At 38.9% G+C, this 13,933-nt stretch overlaps 1 protein-coding gene across 2 annotated transcripts in view; it reads left to right on the top strand.

Annotated features, from left to right (window-relative positions):
• The first annotated feature begins 6 nt into the window (after positions 1-6).
• The window catches only part of Lrig3 (leucine rich repeats and immunoglobulin like domains 3), a 46,842-nt gene continuing 32,915 nt past the window's right edge, over positions 7-13,933 (top strand). For both annotated transcript variants that reach the window (XM_033763750.1, XM_033763749.1), the window contains exons 1-3: positions 7-30; positions 5,687-5,758; positions 5,962-6,036. In XM_033763750.1, coding sequence (XP_033619641.1) covers positions 5,730-5,758; positions 5,962-6,036 — 104 coding nt within the window. In that variant the 5' untranslated portion in view covers positions 7-30; positions 5,687-5,729. The remainder of the gene's footprint in view (positions 31-5,686; positions 5,759-5,961; positions 6,037-13,933) is intronic.

Here is a 13,933-nt window from a genome sequence, read left to right as displayed (position 1 = left end):
CGAGCCGCTGCCGTCGTGGGTCACTCGGCTGTAAGTATCCTACCCGTGGGCGAAGGGGATCGCGCCGCACGATTCGGGCAAACCGGAGCAGGCCAGGGCCCGGTGGTTCAGGGATCCGCATGCAGCGTCTTCTCCAGGCAGCTGTTCCCTGCCCAGGCCTCTGGCGGCGCTTCCTGGGGGTGGAAAGAGGGCTGGGTGGCCTTAGCTTTCCTTCTGCGTGCCGCGCAGGTGGGCGCTTGGCGCACCTCATCAGGGCGCAGATGGAGGAGGGGAGGGGACACTGGCAGCTGCCAAGGCCACGCTGGTCTGCTCACTCCTTCCAGGCCAGGTGGGAGAGATGGCAACCTGCGCACGACCGCGTTTGACATTTTCCTTCTGAGTTTAAGTGAGAGGGTGGTTCCACGTCAGTTTCTGACTAGTTCAGGCCCCCTTTCCAGCCAGTCAGTAAACTGCCCGCGCGCCCTTCGGTTGGGAAGCTCCAGCGTGAGGTTCGGTCACTGTTCACGCTACCATAGACACTTCAGTTGCTCTTCTCCAGTGCATAATTCACATGAGTAGACTATAAATCTCCCTCCTGGGCCACACTGTAACACGTCTTATTTCGCGTAAAAAGTTAGGTGGTACTGATCAGCTGATAAGGAAAAGAACGAACCAGTTTTTTCAGAACCAAGGGCATGATTTCTGTAGCTTCTCAGCACGCCCAGACAGTTCAGGGAGAGCACAGAGCGTTGTTATGCAAGCTTTTGGATTTTAACTGTGAAATCTGAAAACCTGAAATCACTGCCAACTGCGGGTAAGAACAAGGAAGAAAACATAATTTAGTTGGAAATGCTGGTCCTTTCCAATTGCCAATTCGCTTTTTAGTCACCTAGCCTCTAGCTTCAGTAAAGTTGGAGGCGTATTGTAAAACTAAACGAAAAAGTTTCAAAAATTGTATTTTCTTTAAACAAATGTAGTCTCGTTTAAAAGAAATGAAACTGCAGCTCATATTTAATCTCAGATTTGGGCCCAGTACAATTGCAGTGGAAAGTCTCTATTCTTAAGCAATTGCACTAGACAATCTTAATGTAGTAATAGTGGTTGAGGCTTGGTCGAGTACTTTAGTAAGTTGTTTTTAAATTAGTGTGCCAATATAAATTCTTTTATTTATGAATTGTAGAATTGTTGACCATTAAACAGCATGTTCTTTGTGTTTTTAATAAACTTCAGTTTAATAAAGTTGAATTCAAGAGTATTGGATTGATTGGATTGATATTTAATATCTTATCATGGGACGTTTTATTTAGCTTTTATTACAAATGAAGGAGATAAGGGTTTTAACCTAAAGCAGGAAGACTTTCAATTAGTTGTGGCTAATTCTATTCAGTTGCCTCTTGTGGGGGTCGGCGTGCTGCATTCATAGATGTGAATGACTCTGTTGACAACATATGGAACCAAACATGTGCATGACTAGAGGTGAACACCTATGAATAATAAAGGGATGAGGAAGAAAGTGAAGACAGTGCTCCCTGGAGTGTGTTTAGAGTGTGTTATGTACCGTCTAACTTTGTTCAGTAGTCTTGCAGTGCCAAGTAGCCTCTTGGATCATACTAATGTAAAAATAATTTTGGGGGGGTGAATTAGATGTCTTTAAAGAAATAACTGTTGTTGCCATTGATTAGAAGTTGAGTTGAACCTAAGGGGTTTGATACCTATTTAAACATTGTCTTAAAAGTAGCTGACCCAATTAGGATTTTGTTTTGCAGATAATTTGGTGGCACACTAAAAACAAATTACAGTTTATTTGGTTAGCACAGTCTTTAATTACATTTCCGCCAGCAGTAAATTGTCTCAATACGAGTCCACATTCCTTAAATGTATGTGAAAATAAGTTCCACTTGTATAAATAAGTACTCAGCCTGTTGTCAGAAACCCTGCTGTGATCACTCAATGAGCTGCCCTGTCATTCTTGTACTTCTGTGACTTCTAACCGTCTTTGTAGGTGTCACCAAACCATGTGGTCTAAGTTCTTTATTGTAAATGTTTCTTTTGTCTGTTCCTAAAGCCCTAGAAAGGTCTCTTTTCCATTGAAAGGAGAAAGAAAGAAAGAAAAAGAAAGAGAGAGAGAGAGAGAGAGAGAGAGAGAAAAAAAGAAGGAAAGAAAGGAATTGTATTTTACTTTCTCTTATTTGGTGTATTGGAATAAGTTTAAGAAACTATAGGCTGTTACTTAAATTTTACATAATTGGCACAGCTCTTATATAGGCACTTCCATAGTTCAGAAATAAGTAGAAAATACATATTGTTCTTCTCTGTCTCTTCCTTTCTCTTTCTTTCTGTAATTTAAATACTAAAAGTTTGTCTTTGTACTAGCTCATGAAAGTATTCCTTAGAAAAAGTAAAGTGTTTCATTTGTTGAATTTGCAAGCTATAAACATATATATTTCTCTACCTTATTCAGGTATAATTTATTGCTATAGGAGCCCCATGTGTTATAAAATAGTAATACTGTACTCAGTATTTCAAAAAGTAACCTCTATGACTGTCCCTTAATAAAAAGGGCTGTTAAAGCTGTATGTATTTGGAGACTGGCCTAGAGTTTGTGATTACAGAATTTAGAACCTAAAGAGCATTGCTTATTAGAATGTTATTTAGCCAAAACTTATTCAGTTGCCAAAGAGAGCTTCAGTTATTAAGTTCTCACTAGAATTTCAGAATTGTTTATCTCATTAGGTAGAAATGTTTGAATTCTCAACAGAGCTCAGGTGAAGTCTGAAAGGTAGTTCCTGCTGGTGTGGCTTCGTAGTGCTGGCCTGGTGTAAATCTTCTGGTCCATACCAGAATTGGGGGTGGGGTGGGGTAATAGCCTTTATGGTTTTCACAGCTGTTTTTCTATATTTTCCAGACTAAAACTCGAACATAGCTGGCTGATTTATGAGTCACTTTGGATCAGTGTCTTAAAACAGCTACAGCCTGGCTTTTTGTTTTTCAGCTTTCCAGATTTCTGCTGAATTAGCAGCTCTGCAGGCCCCAGTGGGATTGATTAAGAAGCTGTGCTGTATTTGCATTTTAAAATTTGACTTGGAAGTCAAATTTCCAAATGCTAAGAGAAAGAAAATGATAGCTGGAACCAAAAGTTGTAAATTAATTATTCTTACATATATTTATTTGTTTGCTAATATTCAGAAAGAGAGGCTTTTCTCTACCTTGTAGAAGGAGTTTGATTTTTCAAGGATTTGGCTGGCTATGTTTTTCGTAAATAGTTAACACCTCTCTATCTCGTCCCCTATCCCTTTTATTAACCTCAGTACAACAACTTTAAAAAAAAAAAAAGTTTCCTGGGGAAGATGTTCATTAATAGGACTCTGAAAATGAAAAATCTGCCTTCTTTATTGAATGTTTTATGTTCTGGGTTTAAGAGAACATTGAAATTATATGACTTGAGTCTCTTTTTTAGTAGTCTAGCCATAAAAACAATATAAAGAAGATTTAGGAAAATGTGACATCCTTTAACTAGAAAGTAATCATTTCTAAAATGTAAACTATATTAAATCTAAATTTAGGTACATTAAACGTTTCATGGCTTTAAGTATTTAGCAGTAAAATTCATTTAAGGGTTGATTTTTTTTTTCTTCTCCCACATGTAATGTGGTTTTAATAGCACAAAAAACTAAGGAATGGAAGTATGTTGCAATAACTGAAATATTTAAGGTTGCCAACTCCTGCTTCTGGATCCAAAATGAGTGGTCTGCAACATGTGTACCTGTCTCTAAAGGCAGTTTCTCTTCTTTAAAGGTCTTTGCTTGGGGGAATCTCATCCCATTACTGGTGAAGAAAGTTAAGAACTCAATCTCATTTCTCATAGGATTGCCCTGTGAAATAATCCTTACAGTGAAATGGAGAGTTCAGGTTTAGCTTAGTGTTTTTAATTCAACAGAAAATCACCTGTATTAAATGGCAGAGCCAGATTGGTTCTTCCCACCTTGCTTTGAAAACTGGAAAGGCTGGGGGTGGGTGCAGCTTCAGTGCTCCTGGATTAAGTGGGTCCAAATGAGAGTCTTTGTGAACTCCCTCCCAGATGAAGGTCTCTTTTCCTTAGTTGTTTTTGAAACCATGTGGGAAATCTGTGAGCGTCTGGGGTGCTAAAAGCACACAGGTTTTGTTTGAATCCAAACGTGAGTTGTTGGGCTCACAGTTTCCTTGATGAACTCCAGATGGACTTGAGCCGGACGGTGAGGGAAAGTGTCTGGCTCCAGCCAGCATGGTGAGCATGCACAGCAGTGGTTGTAATTGCAGGATTTTTATAGTTTAAAGTCTGTGCCAGATTTTTTTTTTTTTTCATGTTATAACTCTACCAGAACAAATCTACTCATGTCTGTGACTGTCTGGTAGGTCTTTAGACAAACATATTTTGAATAAAACCTTTGCAGTTTTTTTTAAGGTAAAATAAAGAAATCCAGGTTTATTCTCAAAACAAAAAGTGAGAGACTAAAAAGGAACTCTGATTTCTAATTGTTAACTAAGCGCCAAGTAACAGTGTGCTTCTATGAAGCTGATTTCTTTTCATTTTTGTTTTGTGAGCACATAATCATGCGTATAAAGTAGTTCATGCTTTTCAACTTTACACTGAAAACTGCAACTTTGGTTAGTGTAGTTATTTAGTTAATGAAAGAATTCATTAAGTGTTCACTACCTCTTTCCATGGGAAGCATCAAGCCATCTTCTATATTAGCCTGGGTTCCAGTAACTGTTCAGCCATCTCATCTTCATTACCCCATTTTGAAGCTGTACAGTCAAGGGTATGAAAACACACAAGAAATATAACCACGCATATTTTCCAGATTGTGTTTCATATTTTGAATTTAAATGCTGACATGACTTTCTAACTTACTGTATGAATAGAAAGAAGTTTGTTATTTTTCAGAGTACAATACCTATGGAAATCTAGTTAGACTGTGTTATTTAGTTGCTAAATTAGACTGTCTTTGGGGAAGAAGCACATTTATTTCAGTGATTGAAATCTCTTTGTTTAAAAAAAAGGAATCTGTTTGTTAGACGGTTGATGTGGTTTAAATTATACGTTAGGTGACCATATATTGAGATTTGGAGGATCCACATGGGTAGTGTGTGTCCTTTTGAGCAAACTCACCACGCATGCACACGCACAGATGATGTCACATGCACTGTCACTACATGGTACATGAATTTGTGCCTTAATCCAGAGAAACAAATGTGCATGGAAAGCAGTTTCTTTTTTGTTTGACTGTAATAAATCCTTTGATTCTTAATTTTACTACAATAAAAAGTTTTCTGTTCAAGTCTCTCCTTTCAGTAACCTGCCTAATTAGCCACTTTCTGTGAGCTATGATGTCATCATATCAGGTTGGGAGTGGAGAGAAGGGAGGGTAAAGCAAAACTACCAGTTCACAAAAGATCTGTTCACTACTCGCCAAAAAACATCTCTTAAAATGTTTGTGGGCTTCAAGTATTTGAATCTGCCAGCCTCTTAAACTAATTTTGTCCTCAGTTTATATTTTTGAGTTTGACATTTTGGTTTCCATCTTCGTAGACAGAATGGATCAATTATTTCTCTGGTTGTCACTAGGGTTAATAGAGATACTTCGTAAGCCCACTCTCTCTTGCATTTCATTAAGCACAACTAGTATTTTTAGAAACTGCTTACAATTTTGGTTTTGCTTTCTTATAGGGACCTAAGTCACAACAGATTATCTTTCATCAAGACGAGTTCCATGAGTCACCTTCAGAGTCTTCAAGAAGTGTGAGTCCTGGTTACTTTATACTTGAATCTCGCATGAACTTATTGCCACTCTTTCTGTTTTGCTTTCACTGTATGAATATTTGGATTACAATAAATTATTTAAAAGTTCTAATGTGGGAAATATCTTTATTTTAAAGTTTTCACTTCTACAAATTATAGATTGCCTAATTAGCTCCTCCCACTTTTTTTTTTATCATTTATAGGAAACTGAACAACAATGAATTGGAGACCATTCCAAATCTTGGTGCAGTCTCAGTGAATATTACGCTTCTATCCTTGTAAGTGAATATTAACAGAATTTCATATCTATGTTGGCAGATACCATATGGACTGGCATAAATTGCTTACAAACAATATTTGAATACTTCTTTCAGGGTATAATAAAGAAAGGCTCTTTAAATTGCTTAACTTGTTTTCTAGCCTGTACTGTCCCTCCTAAATTCCAGGTTTCCTTCAACACATATCAACACATTCAACACTTAGCTCTCATTGCTTAACTGGTTTTCAAGATTTAAAGAAGCAAATTTCACCTCATACAGATGCATATTTGTTTATATGCTGTTGACTTAGACTTTTAATTCTGGCTTTACTCAGTGGTTGGCTTGGGATCTATGGATTATATATCATGTAGCTTTTAGAGAACCGTGATGAGATTTTTTTTGTGTGTGAGAATAAATGGAAGTTGATAATAAACCACTGAGTTAGCCTTGTAAGTTTGGTGTCTACAGGGGAAATCAGGGTTTAGAAATCCCCACTCAAAATACCAGCTTATGCAATTAAAATCAAATATGTAATCAAGGTCAGAAATATCACTGAGTATTAGTTTGCAAATTTGAGTTTTTAAATACAATTAAAATTGTCTGACATTTTCTGTATTTTGGAGGGCAGATAACACATGTATACTCATGTTTTGAGATAGATTTTGGAAGAATTTTGATTTTCAGCCTTTAAAGGTAGTATTTAGAATATTCCTGGTTAACTTTCTAAAATTAAGTAATTTACTGCCTTAATCCTGGATAATTAAAAAATATTTAAGTCCCTGAAGTTACAGACATTCTTCTTTCATGCAACTTAAGAAAACACTATTGTTAGTTGCTTCTGGTTAAGGTGTTGGGAAGGTTGAAATTATATAGTAAATTTCAGGAACACTGTTCAATTAATTAAAGTGATCGCTATCCAATTGCTTACATCTGGTGATTTATAGAGGTTTGTTTTCACTTTGGGCCCAGGTCAGCCAAGTCACAGTGCAGCCTCTTTGTCTGCTTTCTTAGTTTGAATAAGAACTAAGTGACATTTGATACTGATGTGGTTTTTACAAAGATCAGAAACAGAAAGCAGTGAAAGAAAAAGCAGTTGATATTTGACAAATAAATACTAAATTTAAAAAATATTTTTATGCTAGCATTAATTCTCACTTTCTTTGTCTTTTACAATTGCTTAAAATATTGGCAACAACATGGAGTTCTGGTTTTGGTGCCTTACAGCATCTGTAGCTGTTCTTGTTGACCAAGAGGGCTCTTTTAAAATCCTGCTTTGCCCTGCTGTTTTTGCCCTGTGTTTTGGCAGATTCTGTCAGCACGTTTAAGAGAAACTTGAGATTCATGGCAGACTGGATGGCTGAGGGGTCCGTGATGCCATTTTGTAACCTGGGAGGGATGAGGAAGACGCTAAAGTCTAAATGGGGCACTTTGGCATGGCATAGGATTGACGTATAAGAACTTATAGGGAAATTAGAAAATTCTTTTGGATATAAAATAACTGTAATTGTACCCTTTAGAGCTATAACTTGTAAACAAAAAGCTAGAATGACATCTAAAAAATTAGAAACCTTCACAATTTGGACTCTTCTCTGTTTCTGTATTAGGCTTTGTGTTAGTATATGTGTTTTGCTTTAGTGAGTGTTTTTAGTGATGTGTCAAATCAACCTTACTGATCTCACTTTTTTTAACCCTAAACCTGCTACAATGCATCTCACCAATGATTACTTTGTTCTCATGTAACCATCTGCCCAATTAGTGCCTGCCCACATTACATAGACTCTGCGGAGGATAATGTATAAGATAGGCCCACACATGCAATACAGAGAATGAAAAATTGTTTACACACCTATGAAATATCTTGAAAACTCTTAGTTTTTCCTTCTACAGCTATTGCTTTGTTTTCTTCTAAAGGCTCCTTGAGAGCCTGCTATATGGAGTCAGTGTTTCTAAAGCACTAAAGTTTCTATGTTGTGTTATGTAGGGTGGAACATTTTTTTTTTTAATATAGAAGCACTTGAAGACAATCAGAGCTAAATACCAGTACTTAAATACATGCATTTCGGAAATTTCAAAAGAAAATCTGTTAAACCGTGTGACATGACTCAGATTAGAAACTACAACTAAAATCCATATTTTAATTTCTAGGGCTTTTGACCTCTATGTTATCAAGATTATGATTATTTTTATATTTTATGGAAGAAAACATTTTTCTGAGGTATATGTGTGTGTGTGTGTTAAATAATTTCAAAACTTGTGCTGAAGAAAAGGAAAATTTAATTGAAGCCTGGTATATGATTTGATATCTGGGCCCTTATACAGTTGCTACTCTTTGCTATGAAGACCTTTCCCAGATAGAGGGGCTGGATGTAGAAAAGACCATGCCAAGAAAACATTCTTCTTGTCAAATGGCAGGGCAGGGCATCCCCCCCACCTCCCTCTGTTCAGAGATGAATACAGTTAGGGCCTGGTTCGGATAAATTTGGGGAAGCTTGTGAAATGCCAGGGATCTGTAATGTTAGTTGGATACTCATCAGACACCCTCATTACCTTTAGAATATAAAAGATCTAATCAGAACTACTTTCCTTTAAATCCCAGTAGAACTGGCTAAAAAAATCGACTGGAATGCTATGGGAAAGGAATGGTTTGTTATATGTATGTCCTTTATGTTTTTCTCACAGTTTCATGGCTATGCCAGGATGGTCTTTTTTAAGGAAACGAAGTGGAATAATCTTTGAAATTAGCATATCCGTAGAAGTGCTGACCTAAGCTGGGCATGGTGGTACATGCCTGTAATCTAAGTACTCTGGGAGGCTAAGAGAATTGCTAAATTTGAGTCTAGCTTGGGCAACTGAGTGATTTCAGAGATCTCAAAATAAAAATTTAAAAAGGGCTGGGAACATAGCTTAGCGCCAAGGCTCTGGGTTCAGACCTTGATACTACTAAAAACAAAGTTGATATTTCCTGTGTGCCAGTTTTAGCTCTGGGTGATGTGGCATGACCCTGGTCAAATAATGGGTGTTTTTAAACCTGTGACCTGGGTTGGGGAAGTTTCAATTAAAATCTTACTGTTGGACAAAAGAGACCTTGTTGGTTATTATCAGAGCTAGTTGGGGCTTAGTCTTTCTTGATACTGATGGTTTATGTAGTTTTGCCCAGTTTACGCATATTTGTCTGGTGTCCTGAAGTTAGAAAGTGTTAAGTCAGAGGCTGTCAAATGCACATTGGAGTGCTTGTTAAAAATGTTGATTTTCTGGGTGTGGTGGCGCACATCTGTAATCCCAGCACTCAGGAGGCTGAGGCAGGAGGATTGCTGTGAGTTCGAGACCAGCCTAGGCTACACAGTAGTTCCAGGTCAGTCTCAACTACATAGTTGAGACCCTGTCTCAAAACAAATAAACAAACAAACAAAAATGTTGGTTTTTCTGACCTCATTTTTAGACATTCTAAGTCACTAGGTTTGATGAGGCCCAGGAATGTCCATTTTACTTATCTGGCCTGCTGGTTCTCATCAGCGATTGCATAAATATTTCTGAAGTTACTGATAGTGTCAGTGTCATAATCAAATAAACCTTTTTTCTTTATTTCTCACTTATCTTAAACATTGAGCATATCTGCAAATCCATCATTTTTCTTTATAGCCTGTCATTTTTCCAGAGATGACACTGCATGGTCCCAGAGAGGTTGTTATAAGTTACCTTCGCTGGTAGCACCCCAGAACATACACTCTACCTGTTGAGAGCTGCCAAAAAGATTTAAAATAGTGTGAGATGCCAGGAATTTAGCTAGCTCTGTGGTGGTGTGCCTGCCTGGCAAGTGCAAGGTCCTGAGTTCAATTCCCAGTTCTGAAAAAAATAAATAAAATAGTGTGAGATGATCAGATGTGGTATTTGAAAATGTCCCAGTGACTGTAGTGTGGGAAATCGTCTGGAGGTGACAGGAGGGTGGTTGGAGAGGGCAGGTAATTAGAGTCCCACAGCAATCCAGGAGTAGTGGCGGCCTGCTCTACAGTGGTTGTTAAAAGCAGAGTTCCACATCAAGGGAAGAAACTGAAGAAGACACTAGAAGATGGAAAAACCTCCCATGTTCATGGACTAGCACAATTAATACAGTATTGTTAAACTGGTCACACTACTAAAAACAAACTGAATTTAGTTCCTCATTAAAATACCAACTTTCTTCATAAAGCTGGAAAATACCACCTAAAATTCATGTAGAAGCACAACATCCTGAACCACCAAAGCAATCATGAGTAAAAAGAACAATACTGGAGGCCTCATGATACCTGACTTTACAATATACTATGGAGCCATAGTAATAGAGACCATTTAGATATGTGCACCAGTGGTACAGAATAGAAGATCTGGCTATAATTACCTGATTCTTGATAAAGATACCAAAAACATCTTGAGGAGAGCATAGTTTCTTTAACAGAGGTGCTAGGAAAACTGGATATCTACCCGGAGAAGACTGATGATTCCTACCTCTCAAAACTTTGTAAAAGTCAACTCCAGTGGATCAAAGACTTTAATGTAAAACATGACATTTTGAGACTACTAGAGGGAATGGCAGGGAAATATATAGCCATAGGCACCACTTCCTGAATTGGACTCCAATAGCTCAAGAGATAATAGCAAGAATTGATAACTAAGATTGCATCAAATGAAAGAGCTTCTGCATAGCAAAGAAAATAAAAAAGTGAAGGGACAGCCTCCAGAATGGGGAAGATCTTTGCTAGCTATTTTTCTGACAGAGGATTAATACCCAGATTATAAAAGGAACTCAAAATACTTAATGCCAAAAGAACAAACAAAGTAATCAAATGAACAGACCCTGCTCAAAAGAAGTACCCATGACCAATGATAATATGAAAAAGTGTTCACCATCATTAACCATTAGAGAAATGTGAATCAAAACTACACAGAAGACTGAAGGTGTAGTCAGCAGAGAGTATGTGCTTAGCACGCATAAGGCCTTGGGTTTCATCAACCTCTAGCAACAAAGACAAAAGCAAAAAGTAAACTGCACTGAGCTCCCATCTCAACCCAGAAAGATGGTTACCATCAGGAATACCACTAGTAGTAAAATCTGAGGCCAGGCATGATGGCGCACACCTGTAATCCCAGCACTTTGGAGGCAGGAGGATCACTGTAAATTCAAGGCCACCCTGAGCTACACAGTGAGTTCAAGACCAGCCTGAACTTCATGGAAAGAACCCTGTCTCCAGAAAGCAAAATAAATTCTGGCAAGAATTTGAGGGAAAAGAACCCTGTTATAATGCTAGTGGAGATGTAATTTATTACAGAGACTATGGAAATCAGTATGTAAGTTCCTCGAAAACGTAAAAGCAGAGCTCCACCCAGGTACACCACTCCTCACTTCTCAGAATAAATTCAGAGGAATCAAAGTCCTTATATATTATAGAGATACCCAGGTTTATCATGGCACGGCTTACAAAAGTCAAGTTGTGGAATCAAAATAGGTGCTCATGTATGAATGGATAAAGAAATGTAACATATGTACGGTGGAATATTATTCACCCATAAAGAATAATGAAATCATGTCATTTGTAGAAGAATGGATGGCAATGCAAAGCATCGAGTTAAGTGAAGTAAATTAGCCTTAAAAAGAACGCAAATGACACGTTTTCTCTCATGTAGAATCTAGAAAAAATAGAACATGAAAGCAGAAGGAGGATTGTTAGAGAAGAGGCAAAGAATTGAGAAAGTAGAGAAGCGGGTAATGCGAGGTGGTCTGCGATCAGAATATGTTACACGCATGTTGAAAATGCCACAATTAAACCTATTATTCCATAAATTAATGTGCATTAATAAAAATAATATAATTAAAATATAGAGAAAATTTTTAATAGAGCAGAGCTCAAGCCGGATGGCCTGGGATTTAATTTCTGTCTCCACCCTTTGCTAGGTTTCTGACCATGGGTGAGTTATTCTGTTTCCATCTGTATTTCTTCAGCTTTAAAAGAGAATAATAGCCATACTTATTTCCCAGTGTTCCTGTGAGGATCTGGAGAGAGATCGTGAGCGCAGGCATCTGGCATGCACTGAGTGCTCATGGAGAGTGAGCTCTGATGGTGATGACTGCGGTGACTCTATTCACCTACAGTCTATGGAATACCTGTTATGTGCCAGTCACTGCTTCACGTGGAAAACAGAAATGCAAATTCAGACAACTTTCCTTTTACATACAATTTCCACTCTAGTGAGGGATAAAGAAAATAAACCAGATAAGTAAAGAGACTTAAAAGAGAGTGATTTCAGTTTATGATTGGGTCTGTGAAGGCACAGAGAGGACGATAAGGGGACTAGAAAGCACTCTAGCTATGGTCGTGGTGTCAGTGCAGGTGAATACGTATTGGCCAAGGCCTGCTGTGTCCCGGGTATGGACCTGGATCAAGGACTGTTGGCCTTGTAGAGCCTGTTTTTCATGGAAGGAGGAAGACCAAAAGTACGGGGACTAGAAAGCACTCTAGCTATGGTCGTGGTGTCAGTCAGTGCAGGTGAATACGTATTGGCCAAGGCCTGCTGTGTCCCGGGTGTGGACCTGGATCAAGGACTGTTGGCCTTGTAGAGCCTGTTTTTCATGGAAGGAGGAAGACCAAAAACTGAATGAGATGTCATAAGAGGTAAGTGCCAGGGAGGCAAATAAAGCAGAGAAGGAAGTGTGAGGAGTGTGTGGGTTAAAGTAGGACCTGAGAGTTTATAAGGGATTCAGGAAGGGGCTTACTGGGAGGGGATCAGAGCCTGACCCGGTCTGGGCCTGGGGTCCTCTCCAGTGAACCTGCTTTGCCCTGGCCAGGCTTACCTTGCCGTGTGTGTCCAGCTGTTCCACGGTTAGAAAATGACCCTGTGTTTTGAGGCCCCTGGCTCTTAACGAAGGTATATGGCATATAGTTAATGTTTAATTAACATATGAATTAAGGAGCTTTTATGGCACAGTTATATGCACTTAGCATAATTCTGATAGATCTCCTATATACTCAGTCTAAACCTCTGGCTAAAGGTTTACAGTGGAGACAGTGTTCACCTCTGCATGCTTGGTAAAATAATAAAAATAAATTATAACAGCAGCAGTAACACTAATTAGAAGACAAAAAGAGAAGTAGCTTAAGTAGGCCAAGGAAGCAGCTCTCCATTCTAGCCAGCGAGAGCCTGCCGTGGAGTACATGGAGAGGAGAAGTCAGAGAGGCTGTTCTCATTCACCTTTGTAAATGTGAAGGTCTCACCTCATCAAGGCTGAAGTTGGTGCTCAGAAATACAGATGTCTCACAGCCCCTGTGCCCTTTGCACTTAGGAACTCTTTCATCAGGTCTTGAACTAAAAATTCAAGATGCAAAACATAATAAGAAAACTCATATACCTCCCCAGAAAATTAATCTGCCTCCACCCTGAAGGAGAAGAGCGCGTTAGACTCGTGGATGGAGGGAGGACAGCTGCATAGAGACCTTTACGGTGTTGTAAGGACCTGCTCAGGGGTATTGATAATAACTGTCCCAGTCTGGGGCCTTGGAACTTAACAGGCATGAGATAGGTCCACAGTGTCCTGGGTCCTCATATTGGACATGCTTTGGACATGCTGGAAAGCATGCATCGTGCACTCTGTGCTGGGCTCTCGGGCCACTTACACAGTACCCAGAACAGTACCAGGTGGGGGGAACTATTGGCAGATTGTGTAGCATGCACAGCACTTGCCATAGAATTCCTTTTCTCCCGTGAGTGGTATTGGTCAGTCACTTCTCATTCCAGGATATGAGATGTTATGAGACATAGATGGCACGTAGAAGGCACATGTTAAGAATCTGAGTGGACAAGAGCCATTGCGGGCCTCTGTGCTGTAGGAGAGATCTGAGCTGGGAATTGGGCACATGGGATTTTGTCTTGTCTCACACCGCTGACC

Source organism: Fukomys damarensis, unplaced genomic scaffold, assembly GCF_012274545.1.
Source record: "Fukomys damarensis isolate Sample0158 unplaced genomic scaffold, DMR_v1.0_HiC HiC_scaffold_15, whole genome shotgun sequence".
Taxonomy (NCBI): Eukaryota; Metazoa; Chordata; class Mammalia; order Rodentia; family Bathyergidae; genus Fukomys; species Fukomys damarensis.
The sequence above is the reverse complement of the archived record's forward strand: the minus strand, read 5'-3'. Positions and strand labels throughout refer to the sequence as shown.